The following is a 13,264-nucleotide window of genomic DNA, read 5'->3' on the forward strand; positions in this document are numbered from 1 at the left end:
TTACTTAACAGAATACAGGAAACTACTGCAGTGGTGTTACCAGCTCGATAAGTGAGGGCGACAGTATTCATATATTCATGTTTTATTCCCTAAGAAACAACTGATTTCGAAAGAACTTGACGCGGAAAAACATGAATATATGAATAAAATTCCTCTCAATTATCGAGCTGGCGACGCCATTGGCAACTAGTGACTTACGTTTTGATGCAACTTGTATTTTAAATCTACGATTTATTTTCAAAAAACTTCTTGCAATAATTTCTTTTGACGATTGACAAAAATATTTCCAGCGAGCTATATTCTTTTTGTGAAAAATTTCTCTGTGGCAGTTTTTGCTAGTGCTGCCTGACAATCTCCATCCTGCCCTCCCCCTCTCAAATGGTTTAAAAAAGTTTATGATAGTTTATGATTAACGCATGTCTTATTATTTTTTTACGCTATTTTGAAGCTGTGCAATAGTTGAGACCGAGAGGCAAATTTGCTCATTTTGCTTCTCCCCTCCCTGGGTGATCCTGGATGTTTCAATTGTGCAATTCTAGTTGCTCTTACATCTCTGATTTTCATTTGGTGTTATGTTACGTAGAAAATAGGATCAAATGTCTTTTTGTGAGAAATTTATGAAAGCTCGTTATCCTCAGTTAACTCAAATTTTAAGATGTGGTTCTCTTCTTTACTGCTTGCATTATTTATACTCCCAGTCGTCAATTGCTTCAGCAATCGAGGACCGAAAGTAACACAAAAGGTTAGTGGCTTTCTATAGCATAATGTAAACGGCTGAAAACGTTGTACAAACTACAAATGATCTATATGTCAAACAATGAGCAGACAAAGAAGTAATTCAGTTCATATGATATATTGATACGTAGCGTTGACGAATATCTTTATAATTATGTATTATGGCTACTTTACCAAGCAATCTCACTTTTATTTGTTTGTATATTGAAAAGAAATTATCATTGAGTAGTCAACCCTAAGCAAATCGTACTACATGAACCAAAGATTTAATAGTTTGTATGAAATGAAGGGCAAAAGGTTGCATCAATTTATCGTTCAAGTAACGATAAAATAATGTATCAACTATTTATTTGATATTTAACATATCTTTGCAGTTGTATAACATAAATTTAGATTATTTTTTGTACCTGTGTATTATAATTAATATCACCGCGGAAGACAGACATCATTGTTCATTCCCTATGATTTTCACCACTCTCCACCTACTCTAAAAAGTTAGATAGAATTTTTTTTCTACGATAAAGACATCCTTGGACATTATTGTTGAAACTGTTCCAAAGCTTTGTTAATCCTTTATCCTTGGATGTATGCCCGTTAACCAGAATGAAATAAACTTGTCTGATAATGAACTCGATTTCTGTTCAATACACTCCAAGTATCACCATTCATCCAGAAACTCCAGTCAAAAGTATGATCGCTCTATTTTATTATTTTCTATTTAAAAGGTTTATTTCAACATTTCTATTGGCAAAGAAGAGCAAGGACGCATTGTGATTGGTTTGTTTGGCGAGGTTGTGCCGAAGACTGTTAGGAATTTTGTGGCTCTTGCAACACACGAGGTGTTATATTCTTGACGTGCATATGGATTTACAAACAGAGTTTTTAGAAATAACAAGTTGCTTGAAACGTATATTAATAAATTTTGCCGAAGCAGAAAGTTCTTGAACTGTATAGAAAAGTACTCGCCCCTTAAGGGATGATTTGCAGTCCACACGGGCCTTAATGCGGACCATTGTCTTAAAACATCTATTGTTATTTATCCATACATAATGTCTACAGGTTAAGTCGTCAAGAACTTTTACACTCCAGTGTCCCAGTGTCGATGGTCGACCTAACGCCACTTTCCCCGACCGGCGCTACAATACCTATATTAAAACATCTCCTGCTCATATAATATTACCGAACTCAAATTGCATTTGATCAATTTCGTTCTCAATTCACCACTTGTTTTTCTTTTGCATTAGAAAGGATTTGGTTACAGAGGCAGCAAATTTCATCGCGTCATTAAAGATTTCATGATCCAAGGTATAGATCAAGTAACGTTGTTTGAAAGGATGGGCAATATATTTTCTAAGACGCCGACGTCATCATTTCACCGATGCTTAGTACAACATGACGTATATTAATTTTGATCACTTCTCATTTTGTTCCTACAAATATTCTTGAATATCAATTTCAAGACATTGAAAGTCCTTGAATTTATGAAGATGTACTTGAGAAAGCTCTTGATATGTACTTGACATGTACTTAAAAATTCTAATTTTTGATCAAAGTTTAGTAATAATTTCCAATGTCACAAGTGCAGGTGAAATTGTAATCTTAATTGCGGAACTTTAGGAGGACCACTATTTAGTGTTTTGTGTTACCCTCATGAACTAAAGTTGATTATTATTATTATTTAAGAAATAAAAGATGTTAAGTGTGTTTGCACGGGCTTATGCAAACCGAGGAGCCCTTAGGGAGAACTCGAGAGCAGATCAGTGCAAGCCCGAGAACGAAAGTCGAAGGATGCACATGCTCTAGAGTTCTCACAAACGATTCCGAGGTTTGCATAAGCCAGTGCAAACATGAAAAACATCTTTTATGTCTTTTATAAAATGAAATAATGCGAAAAAGACAAACATTTTAATTTTTCCTCTAAAATGTATTCATGATCGATTTGCAAATTCTCTTTGACTGATTGATTGTTTTGATTGATTTGATTGGTTGAGCTCAGATGTGTTTTGCACAGGCTAATGCAAACTCAGCTCTAGACCAATCAGCGCACGTGTTTCATTGTGTTTATTTTATAAATTATTATGACAGCTTTCACTTTTATTGATTTCTTGCGCTAGTTTTGCTTTGCATGCAATTCAAATAAACTTTTTCAAAAGTGTTTTAATTTTATAACTCTTGAATTGTGCGAACCCTGTTATATAAAAAGACAAGGTAAAAATTGTGATTAAGGACTGTATCTCCTTTTGACAAAACAACTGCTTTTTAACAAAATATCATCGCAGAAATCATTTCAAATACAACAAAAACCGATCTTTAATCATTGTACATCTATTCACGGACATAATTCATACCAGGTTTTATGTTTACTGCTGTAGAAGGAAACGTTTTGAGACTGAAAACCACATGACATTAAGGTTTTCATCAGCTGAATATTTTTTACCTCTTTACAGCATAAACTAATACAAATTTTCCAAATTTCCATATACAGGAGGAGATTTCACACACGGCAATGGAAGAGGTGGTGAGTACTGAATGGAAACACACTTTCTTTGTTGCTCAAACTGTGAATAATGAACTCTGAAACAATTGTGTTCAAAGATGTACATCACCTGGATTTATGTGACAACATCAACTTTACAAATTTAGTTACCGTGACGTACATTTTTGGCATAGAAACGTTTTCAACCTTTATGCAGGATTGCGTATACTTGTACGTTAATGTCAGCATTAATATTATTTTGTTTTAACTTGAATTTTTCGCTTATGACTTTGAAAACCTGCTTCATTTGGAAGGCGTTTCTAATTCATGTACAAAATTGACACAGCAATGTATCTACATCAAAAACTCGCACGTTTCTTGTTTTTTTTTATTATTGTTGCCCTGAACACGAGATTGTGGCTTCACAAATATTTTAACGAATAAGCATTCACATTTTAGTCTCTTTTATTTAGGTAAGAGTATTTATGGTGAAAAATTTGATGATGAAAATTTTCGACTAAACCATTATGGCGCTGGATGGATCAACATGGCAAACGCTGGTAAAGATACCAATGGCTCACAGTTTGCAATATTTACCGTCCTTACACCTTGGCTAAACGGACAACATGTTATTTTTGGTATCATACTTGAAGGAATGGTGAGACTTTAAAAAACTGAAAGTAGCAAAGCATCGCGATTTTTTCAAAACGGTCATACTATTGGAACAACTTCAAAAATTTTGCAGGCTATTTCGATGAACCATTGATGAACTTATTTTGATTGTTAATAACCAAATAAACCAGTGAGTTTTGTTAGCTTTGCATCAGCCTGATTAAGTTGCTTGAGAATTCTATCAGACTTGCTGCTTTTTTCAATTGCCCAGTCTACCAGCGTTTAATTGTTTGTGTTGGCCTTTGGGAAAAGTTACATGTATTTACTTTGATGCATAAAAAAAACCAAGTTTGCATCAAGTCAACTCCAATTGATAGTCAACATGCATTAAAATTTGCTTATCAATAACGTATATGAGTTTCCAATGGTGTCAGAAGTTGGTAAAAGTGTCCTTATAAACGGTTAAAGATCCATGATTATTTTTTATCTCATTTTTTTCAGAACATTGTGAAGAAAATAGAAAATATTGATGTCGACGGTTCTCTACCAACGGTAGACTGTGTAATTTCAGACTGTGGCGTGCTTCCACTTCAGAATCCGTTCCACGTTAAAAAGACCCCAGTGCAATCTACATGAAGCTTTAACATCGTAACTTGATCATTAGCGAAAAATTTCAATTTTTGCCATTCAGACGCCATTCTAGGCTTTTTATAGTGAAATGTATGCCGCCAGTAATTAAGAACGCCTTAAACAATCGCAAAAATGTGAAGTACTTAAAACTCTTATTTGATGAATTGTTGAAGAGATAGTGCAGACATAAACAATGCTAAACCTTGCAACCAGTGAATATGTTTTGTAAATAAGAATTACAAATTGTTGACAACATTGTTTTTAACATTTGAAGAATGCAGTGGTAATGTAACTTTCACAGCTTTTTTTCAAATGAAATTTGTGAAAAGTGAGAAAAGCTAGTTATAAACCACAATATATGCTTTTACCAGCAATTATACCAAGCATTCCAGCATTTAAGTGAATTTATAAAAAGATCAGTTTTCGCAGAGAAACTACTAATTGCCGTAATGACTTATAAGTCAATCATTAGTTTACGCTTTTTAGAAACTTTGTGCGTCAGAGATTGGAGAGAATAACAAAAACATACTCCATTTTAAGGATGCTGAGTTTCAAACAATAAATTGCTTTTTGAATGAAAAATCAGGTTGGGGAATCTCTCCCCCACCAGTACTCCATGGCCTCTGTATATTTCATTTTCAGCATCACGTTGCATTAAACCATGTCATTTTGCATTTACCATATTTTCTTCATATATTAATCCTAACACGGTTTTTACATGCACATGAAAAACATGTGACTTGGATGAGATTTGAACTCGCACCTTCGGGATACTAGTCCGCCGCTCTACCTGTTGAGTTACCAAGCCCACAGGGATTGGAGTCGAGTCAAATCTCTTTTAAACTGCGTATGGACGAGAGATTCTCGCCACTATAGCAGTTTACTGGATGGCACCCTGTTTCGACTTTATTCCAAAGCCATCATCAGAGTATATACTTAATATATTAATCCTAACACGGTTTTTACATGCACATGAAAAACATGTGACTTGGACGAGATTTGAACTCGCACCTTCGGGATACTAGTCCGCCGCTCTACCTGTTGAGCTACCAAGCCCACAGGGATTGGAGTCGAGTCAAATCTCTTTTAAACTGCGTATGGACGAGAGATTCTCGCCACTATAGCAGTTTACTGGATGGCACCGTGTTTCGACTTTATTCCAAAGCCATCATCAGAGTATATACATAGGATTAATATATTAAGTATATACTCTGATGATGGCTTTGGAAGTCGAAACACGCCATCCAGTAAACTGCTATAGTGGCGAGAATCTCGTCCATACGCAGTTTAAAAGATTTGACTCGACTCCAATCCTGTGGGCTTGGTAGCTCAACAGGTAGAGCGTATCTGCGAGTTCAAATCTCGTCCAAGTCACATGTTTTTCATGTGCATGTAAAAACCGTGTTAGGATTAATATATTAAGTATATACTCTGATGATGGCTTTGGAATATTTTCTTCATGGACATCGTTTATGTTATTATAACTTTGAGACAAACAGACGATAGTAAATATTAATAATTATATCTTTGCTCATTCAGAGGCGAAACTAGGACGTTAATTGAGGGGGTGTATATTTATATATTCAGTTGTGCCCTACTGATTTTTTTGAGATTCAACTCACTTTAAAAAGAAATTAGTAGGGCACAGTGTAATATATGAATATTCGACGATATGCCTCCTCTCCCCCCCCCCCAATTAACGTTCTAGTAACGCCTCTGGCTAATGTACTTATAAAATATAAATTGAAGTTTGATATATTTATTATATGAGAAGAACTATTGTAAACAAAGAGATAAAATTCGAAAACAAAAAACCCCGTTTTCGGTCCATGCTTCCCGATACCCTTAAGCGTAAGGCACTAGAACGCCGCATATTAACGTTTCGGTAGGAGATTTCGGCCCCTCGACGCTATCCTACTTGGGGATGCAAATACGTAGCAGACCCCGAGATCACTTGCGATGTGCTTTGTTCGGGGTACGCAGGGAGAGTCCGGTCACGACCGAAGTCTGGGCTCCTAAGCCACTACATACCTAATCGCACCCAGATTCCACTGCTAGTTGACATCTACTATATAAAGTATTTACTATATACATAAATTCAAAGGCTTACGAAAGTTGTGGTAAGATTGACATCGTTTCTGCGCATGCCCAGATGATTTCTTTGATAATTTGCGACTAAGTAAGTTAATTGCCACAAATACAATTAGTTAGTCGTTGCCATGACTATGATCAATTAGCCGAATGGACTGCGCAATCTCGAGTGCAGATGGTTTCTCTATTAAATTGTTACTAAGCATGCTATTTACTTTAAAATCGGTGCTAGTAGATGCAGTTGGTCGTTGCCATGACCATGAACTTGGGAAGCTGGTCCAGTCGACTGCGCATGCTCAAGCAGACTGCGCATGTGCAGATCGTTTATCTGAAAATTTGTGACTGAGTGAGCTAATTACTCCATAATCGGTACTAGTACATGATACAGTTCGTCGTTGCCATGACCATGAACTTGTAGAGTTGGTGTAGTTGACTACGCATGCTTAGATTAATTGTCAATTAAATTTGTCTCAGAGCGAGCCCTGAAACTGGTGCTTGTATATGCGCTTAGCAAATTTTCAATTTCATTTTTTTTGCACGCTCTTTGTTTTCTTAAGCATGAAAAATGCAGTTATGAAAAATGCATATCAAAAACTCATCAATACTTTGTTACGCCACTCGTAATATCTGTGACGATGTTAGAGATGTTTTTATTTTTCTCCATAACTTTGTATCTGCATATTTTGTGCATAAACTACGCTCTAATATTTATGACAGATATCATAATTCGAAGATTGAGGTAGAAGAAATACTTGAAAACGGAACTTGCAACAGTGAAACAAAATCAAGCTTGACAGAAGAAAAACAACGACACCAATTTGTAGATAGCTTGATGATAATGAACGTTGTTCAAGCACCTAGCGCACGCTCGAAAATTTTGGATGAAGACTCGTTGACCAATGAAAACACGACTTATTCCAAGCATGTTGATGATAATAAAAGCTCTAGCGAGGACGAGGCTCCAATACAAAATAATAACACCGAGTCGTCTAAAGATATGTTCAAAAGAAATATCGATAAATCACATGAATATACAGTTTGGAAAATCGTTGGCTTACGAGGTATATAGTTGTGGGAACTGCTGAAGATATGTAAAAATAACTACCGGTGTCTTTCTTTTAGAACGAGGAATCTGATATCGAAAGTGAAGAGGAAGCAATCACCAAAAAAGAAATGCGAGAAGATTCAAAGCTTACTCCGTAAAGTTTGTGTATACAGATGTATTATTGTGAAAAGAGTACTCTATGGAATTTTATTGACGTGGGATAGTACAAGTATTGTTTGTAAAATATAATTATTTGGATGTGATTGTACATTGAGGTAGTTAATATACTTGTCAGTTTTCAACTTGGTACACCAAGCAGGAACAAAGAATTACGAGAAGTGATTTTCGTCAAATAACGACCAATGATGTCAGTTGAAAACTTGGAAGACAGCTTTGAAAAAGAATTATAACAAATAAATTAAAAATTACGTTTACAACATTGCCATTTGCCACTGAAGAAATTAAAATGGCAAGGAACTACCTATAAGTGGTTTCCTTTTTTTCCCATAAGAGTGAGCAAATAATTACAGGCAAAGTTGGCAAAATTTCCGTTTTTAAAAAATCCTATATTGCTCACGTGTGTTTCTTATTTTTTGGATCAGCATAGTAGTTTCTTGTTTCGGTTATGCTATAAATGATTGCTCGTTTGACGAGGAAATATCGTCGCTTTGACAGTTCATGGACTTTTATTGATACTTTGTTCTTTCTAATTAAGAACGTAAAAACATAGCTTAGCCAACTCTTTCCTTGAATTTTCTAAAAATTTGGCCTTAATTAATACATTATACTTAGTTTGTTACTTTCAATCAAGCTTCAGCTGTTCAACACTTGTTTGTGTCCTTCCTAGCCCCGCCATATCAACCAAGAAGAACCGTTTTTAAAATCTTAAATGGGGGGAGGGGGGGGAGGAGAGTTATTCATAAATCAGTTGGGCCTGAATGATTCTTTTGAATGTATGATTGCTTTATACAGAACAATAATACAATTTCCGGTCGAACTTCGAAATTTGCTACAAACTGGTGGAGTAACTGAGTTGTATTTTTAACTATGGCAGACGGACAAGAAATTAATTTAATGGACTATCTTTGTTCAACTAGAAAAGTTTATAAAAACTCAGGCTTTAATCCCATTGTTGAGTATGTGTGGAAGAATTCGCAGCGAGAACCTGATATTTTGCGTCGATTATACGAGGTAACAATCGCTTACTGTATTTAACTGGATTTAGATTTAATGGTGTCGTAAATAGTTCATATTTGACACTCAAATTACGAATTGATGATGTCTGAACTGTAAGAGTTGTTTAGCTTCTTGGGAAAATCATTCTTGAAGAACTTACGAATGTAATGTAGCAAATTAGATGCCAAGTTGTTGGGTGAGGCTCCCTGGAGAGTGGAGATTGAACGGAGCGACTAATCCGAGCTAGCTCCGAAGTTGTGAAGATTTGAGCTCGGGAGTTCTGGGGGCATGCTCCATTTTGAAATCTGAGTTCTCCTCGAACGTGATGTGATGTAACACCACATTATACCACAATTTAACACTCACAAATTAACTTTCACAAATTTGATTTCGTAAGCGCGGGTGGAAGTTGCATTGCCATAAAATGCTTTATATGTGAAACATGAAAAATGAATAGCAATTATCAACATTGAAATGCAAGCTCCCAGTTTTCTGATTATAGCCATGCCATGCTTGAAACCCATCTCATCACTTAATATTTTACCCTTCAGAAATATTGATTCTAGTCTTGTTGGCTTAAATAAACGCTTTAACTTGCTAAGATATATAGATACAATTGCTTGTTTGCCCATTGTAGTCAATACTTTCACATATTACTTTTGAAATATGCTTAATCCTTTCAATTAATGTTTTGAGATTTGAGATGGTAATCCTGAAAAGCCAAACCAAGTTAACCAACCATGTACTAATTACTTTTGCCTTACTCTGATGATTGGTGTGAATAGGGGAGGGCACGACAAACATACTCCATATAATATGTTGGGAAACTCAAGTTTACACTATGAATTGCTTGTTTATTGAAAAAGTGAGGGTTAGTGTCATGCCAGCCATACTCCTGAGATCAAGGAATTTTTGAATGTTCAAATACATCAATATGTATTTGTGACATTGCAAAAATTAAAATGTTGCATTTATTTATCACTTTCATGTATATGAATGTGCTTGAATGAACTTCTGTGATTCTAGACTCTTGTTTTTGATTCATACAAATAATGATATGAATGGACTGCTCAGTTCAATATTATTGTTATGTTTCCATAATTCCTAAAAGCACTATATATATTAAGCATTTCAAGTGGACGACAATTTTCTTTAGAGAAACATGTTTCAGTATGGTTATGCCATCTTCAGTACAAAGAATGATTATGATTTCTTTTAACAGCTATATTTATATTATTTATGTGAGAGGTGTCAAATTACTAGATGATGGAATTATTTGTTTGTTTTTCTTTGTAAAACTTAACACAAATATTTTACTACATCTTACTCAACTTTAAAGAATCATGCATAGCAATCTATACTTCCGTTTTACTTTATATATATTATTTTGTATCCATGTAAACTTCCTATTCACTTCTGAAGATGGCATAAAGTATGCGCATGTTTGCTTTGAAAAATTTGTCTGTATTTTAATGTCATATGACTAATATCAAACTTCTTGCTCCTTGAGGTTTGATTGGTTTGTTTACCTAGCTTTCTTTGCATTGTTTAAATTAGTTTGTTCTTAATACTCAAAAATGTTTTTAGAAAACATTATCAATGAGCAGCGAGATTGAAATGATTGCTGATCCATTAGAATGCCAACTTCTGCATCTAATGCTTCATTTGATGAATGCAAAGAAAGCCATTGAAATAGGTTTGTCTTTTTTTTGCACTAACTGGTGATGTTAATGTGCCAGCCTCACATTTTTGTTGATTTCGAAATTTTGTCTGCCTTCATGTTATAATTTCATTACCCTTTCATTTAAGAAATAAAAGATGTTTACTGTGTTTGCACAGGCTTATGCAAACAGATGAGACCTTTGAGAGAACTCGAGAGCAGATCAGTGCAAGCACGAGACTGAAGGTCGAGGGTTGCACATGCTCAAGGGTTCTCACAAACGTCTCCCAGGTTTTCATAAGACAGCAAAACGAAAAACCATTTCTTTTATAAAATAACAATAATGCAAAAAGACACACATTTTAATTTTTCCTCTAAAATGTATTCATGATCGATTTGCAAATTCTCTTTGACTGATTGATTGTTTTGATTGATTTTATTGGTTGAGCTCAGATGTGTTTGCACAGGCTAATGCAAAGACAGCTCTAGACCAATCAGCGCACGCGTTTCATTGTGTTTATTTTATAAAGCTTATGGCCACACACCCCTGGGAAAAACTACAACCAGTGGCGGATCGTATTTGATTTGGAGCGACTGAATAAGGAAATTAACCAAATGAAAGCACGAACCGTTAATGACACAGTATGTTTTGGGCTTTTAGCCCTTACGTTTAGAGTGGTTTAAAACAATTATTCCAGTATTATGTGTTCGCTATTTACAAATTATTTTAATTGCATCGGGAGTCAATAAGTCATAAATTAACAATGAACAACCAAAGGAAATTACTGAGAAGCTTGAAAAGGTAACCATGCAAAATTGGTTGGTTGGAATCAAGTTACTCAATATTCTTTGTCCAATTTCCTAAGTTACCTTAAAGATTATTTCTATGACAATGCATTATGCAGTTGCGTGAAAAGTCATCTCAAGTTTGTTCATCGTGTATGAATATTTCCTTGTTAGCTCACGCTGCAACAGTAACAGATTTCTAATGAAATAAATAATGCTGAACTGATAATCTAAAATTTATTATTTATACCACGACCAAACTAACATCTTGGCTAGCTACGCGCCACTACACGCGTAAAAGTCATCAAGTTGTTGCAAGTTGTCAATCCACTTGTTTAGTATTGTTCAAAACTATACATGTTAACAACGCTGATCATACGTTGCTCAACAATCAATGTTGCAACAACCTGATCAATTTTTACGCTTCTAGAGCAATTTACTGCTTATCATTCAGTGTAGAAACAGAAAAGCAGTCATCTTGTAAGAATGTTTTAATTAATACACAGCCCCATTCCTCTGGTCCGCTGCCCCTCTTTTTTAATTGGCTTGAACAACTAAAATACTAAAATACTACTGGAGTATTAAGTTAGGCCCATTGAACAAGTTTACTGCATGTTTTTTGTATGATTTATGAAAAGCAAACAAACGTTTGTACGAAGCTTAATTTCCAACGTTCTTTGTGAAGACAGTAGTCACGAATTTTGAAATTTTGTTATAAGTATCTAGCTTGGATCATCAGTAAATGATATGAGTAATTGGCGCTAACAAAACTTTTGCAGCCCAGCACCGCACTGAAAATTGAGAGTACATACATCTCTCCAGGTGTTAAAACTTTTTGCGCTGTCTACACAATGATGCTCTGTAGTTATGCTGTTTTTTCAACCTATTTTTAGGCGTTTATACTGGCTACAATCTGCTAAATGTTGCTCTCGCGCTGCCTAAAGATGGCAAAATAATTGCTTGTGACGTTTCTTCTGATGATATGGAAATTGGAAGACCTTTCTTGGAAGAGGTTTGAATATTTACGCATGAAAGTGAGATATACATGTTGATCTACGTAGATAGTCATTTATGTACAGAATTATTAAAAGAGCAAACTATGGCGTATATCGAGCACACAGGAACCATGAAATATATAGCAATGCGAGTCAGACTTTTTGCAGCTAACACGCGTGTAACATACACATTTCTATATTAATCCTAACACGGTTTTAATATGCACATGAAAAACATGTGACTTGGACGAGATTTGAACTCGCACCTTCGGGATACTAGTCCGCCGCTCTACCTGTTCAGCTACCAAGCCCACAGGGATTGGAGACGAGTCAAATCTCTTAAAACTGCGTATGAACGAGAGATTCTCGCCACTATAGTAGTTTACTGGATGGCACCGTGTTTCGACTTTATTCCAAAGCCACCATCAGAGAATTCATATAATATATTAATCGTAGGATTAATACACATTTCAAACAGCGTGTTTTTATACAAAAGTTTTCCAGGGAAGGGATTCAACAACGATATTTTCAAGCGTATAAAATCATATAGGCCATTAAACGATGTATTAAATACTAAAACGTACTTTACAATTTTCGAGTCATACTTTACAATTTTCGCGTTTCTTTGCTATAAATAATAATTTACCAATTTGCCATTCAAAATTAGCTAATTTATATTGACATACATAGTGCAATCGGGGATTTTTCAATTTAATTACTAATGGCCTGTCAAAATTAATTAAATTTGATTTGTGGTTAGACATTGTAATTCCTTTTCAAGTAAAACCTTTTCAAGCAGAAAACTTTATTTTGTCAATTTTTTTCTTTAATGAATTGATGATTTAATTTGCATTTTAGGCTGGAGTCATGGATAAAGTTGATTTACGAATTCAACCAGCTATCAAAACTTTAGGTAATGCTCTAAATCTCTTTGTTAGTTCTGGCTTAAATAAAAATGTATTTATACCCTGTGAGTCAAGATAATAGGCGTGCAAAAATTTATATTGCTCGTCAAATATTTAGCCTTTAATAAACAATGACTCTTTTTGGTTGAATGC

The 13,264-nt window shown here is 35.0% G+C and overlaps 2 protein-coding genes, 1 long non-coding RNA gene and 1 other non-coding gene across 4 annotated transcripts in view; 3 read left to right on the forward strand and 1 right to left on the reverse strand.

Annotated features, from left to right (window-relative positions):
• The first annotated feature begins 587 nt into the window (after positions 1–587).
• LOC124455620 (peptidyl-prolyl cis-trans isomerase B-like) lies at positions 588–4,872 on the forward strand. Its single transcript, XM_047006271.1, has 6 exons — positions 588–742; positions 1,461–1,574; positions 1,980–2,040; positions 3,221–3,253; positions 3,685–3,869; positions 4,325–4,872. Exons 1-6 carry the CDS (start codon positions 656–658, stop codon positions 4,457–4,459), a joined length of 615 nt encoding a protein of 204 aa, XP_046862227.1. The 5' UTR covers positions 588–655; the 3' UTR covers positions 4,460–4,872.
• A 565-nt stretch (positions 4,873–5,437) lies between these two features.
• Trnat-agu lies at positions 5,438–5,509 on the reverse strand. The gene has a single exon. It is a non-coding gene; the product is annotated as a tRNA-Thr (tRNA).
• Positions 5,510–7,291: 1,782 nt separating this feature from the next.
• Positions 7,292–8,156, forward strand: LOC124455726. Its single transcript, XR_006952004.1, has 2 exons — positions 7,292–7,605; positions 7,667–8,156. It is a non-coding gene; the product is annotated as an uncharacterized LOC124455726 (long non-coding RNA).
• A 401-nt stretch (positions 8,157–8,557) lies between these two features.
• Positions 8,558–13,264, forward strand: part of LOC124455681 (catechol O-methyltransferase domain-containing protein 1-like) — a 12,265-nt gene continuing 7,558 nt past the window's right edge. Inside the window, exons 1-4 of the mRNA XM_047006318.1 lie at positions 8,558–8,780; positions 10,353–10,461; positions 12,105–12,223; positions 13,065–13,119. Of these exons, the coding sequence (XP_046862274.1) occupies positions 8,637–8,780; positions 10,353–10,461; positions 12,105–12,223; positions 13,065–13,119 (427 nt within the window). The 5' untranslated portion in view covers positions 8,558–8,636. The remainder of the gene's footprint in view (positions 8,781–10,352; positions 10,462–12,104; positions 12,224–13,064; positions 13,120–13,264) is intronic.

Source organism: Xenia sp. Carnegie-2017, unplaced genomic scaffold (genome assembly GCF_021976095.1).
Source record: "Xenia sp. Carnegie-2017 unplaced genomic scaffold, XeniaSp_v1 HiC_scaffold_4, whole genome shotgun sequence".
NCBI classification, from domain to species: domain Eukaryota; kingdom Metazoa; phylum Cnidaria; class Anthozoa; order Malacalcyonacea; family Xeniidae; genus Xenia; species Xenia sp. Carnegie-2017.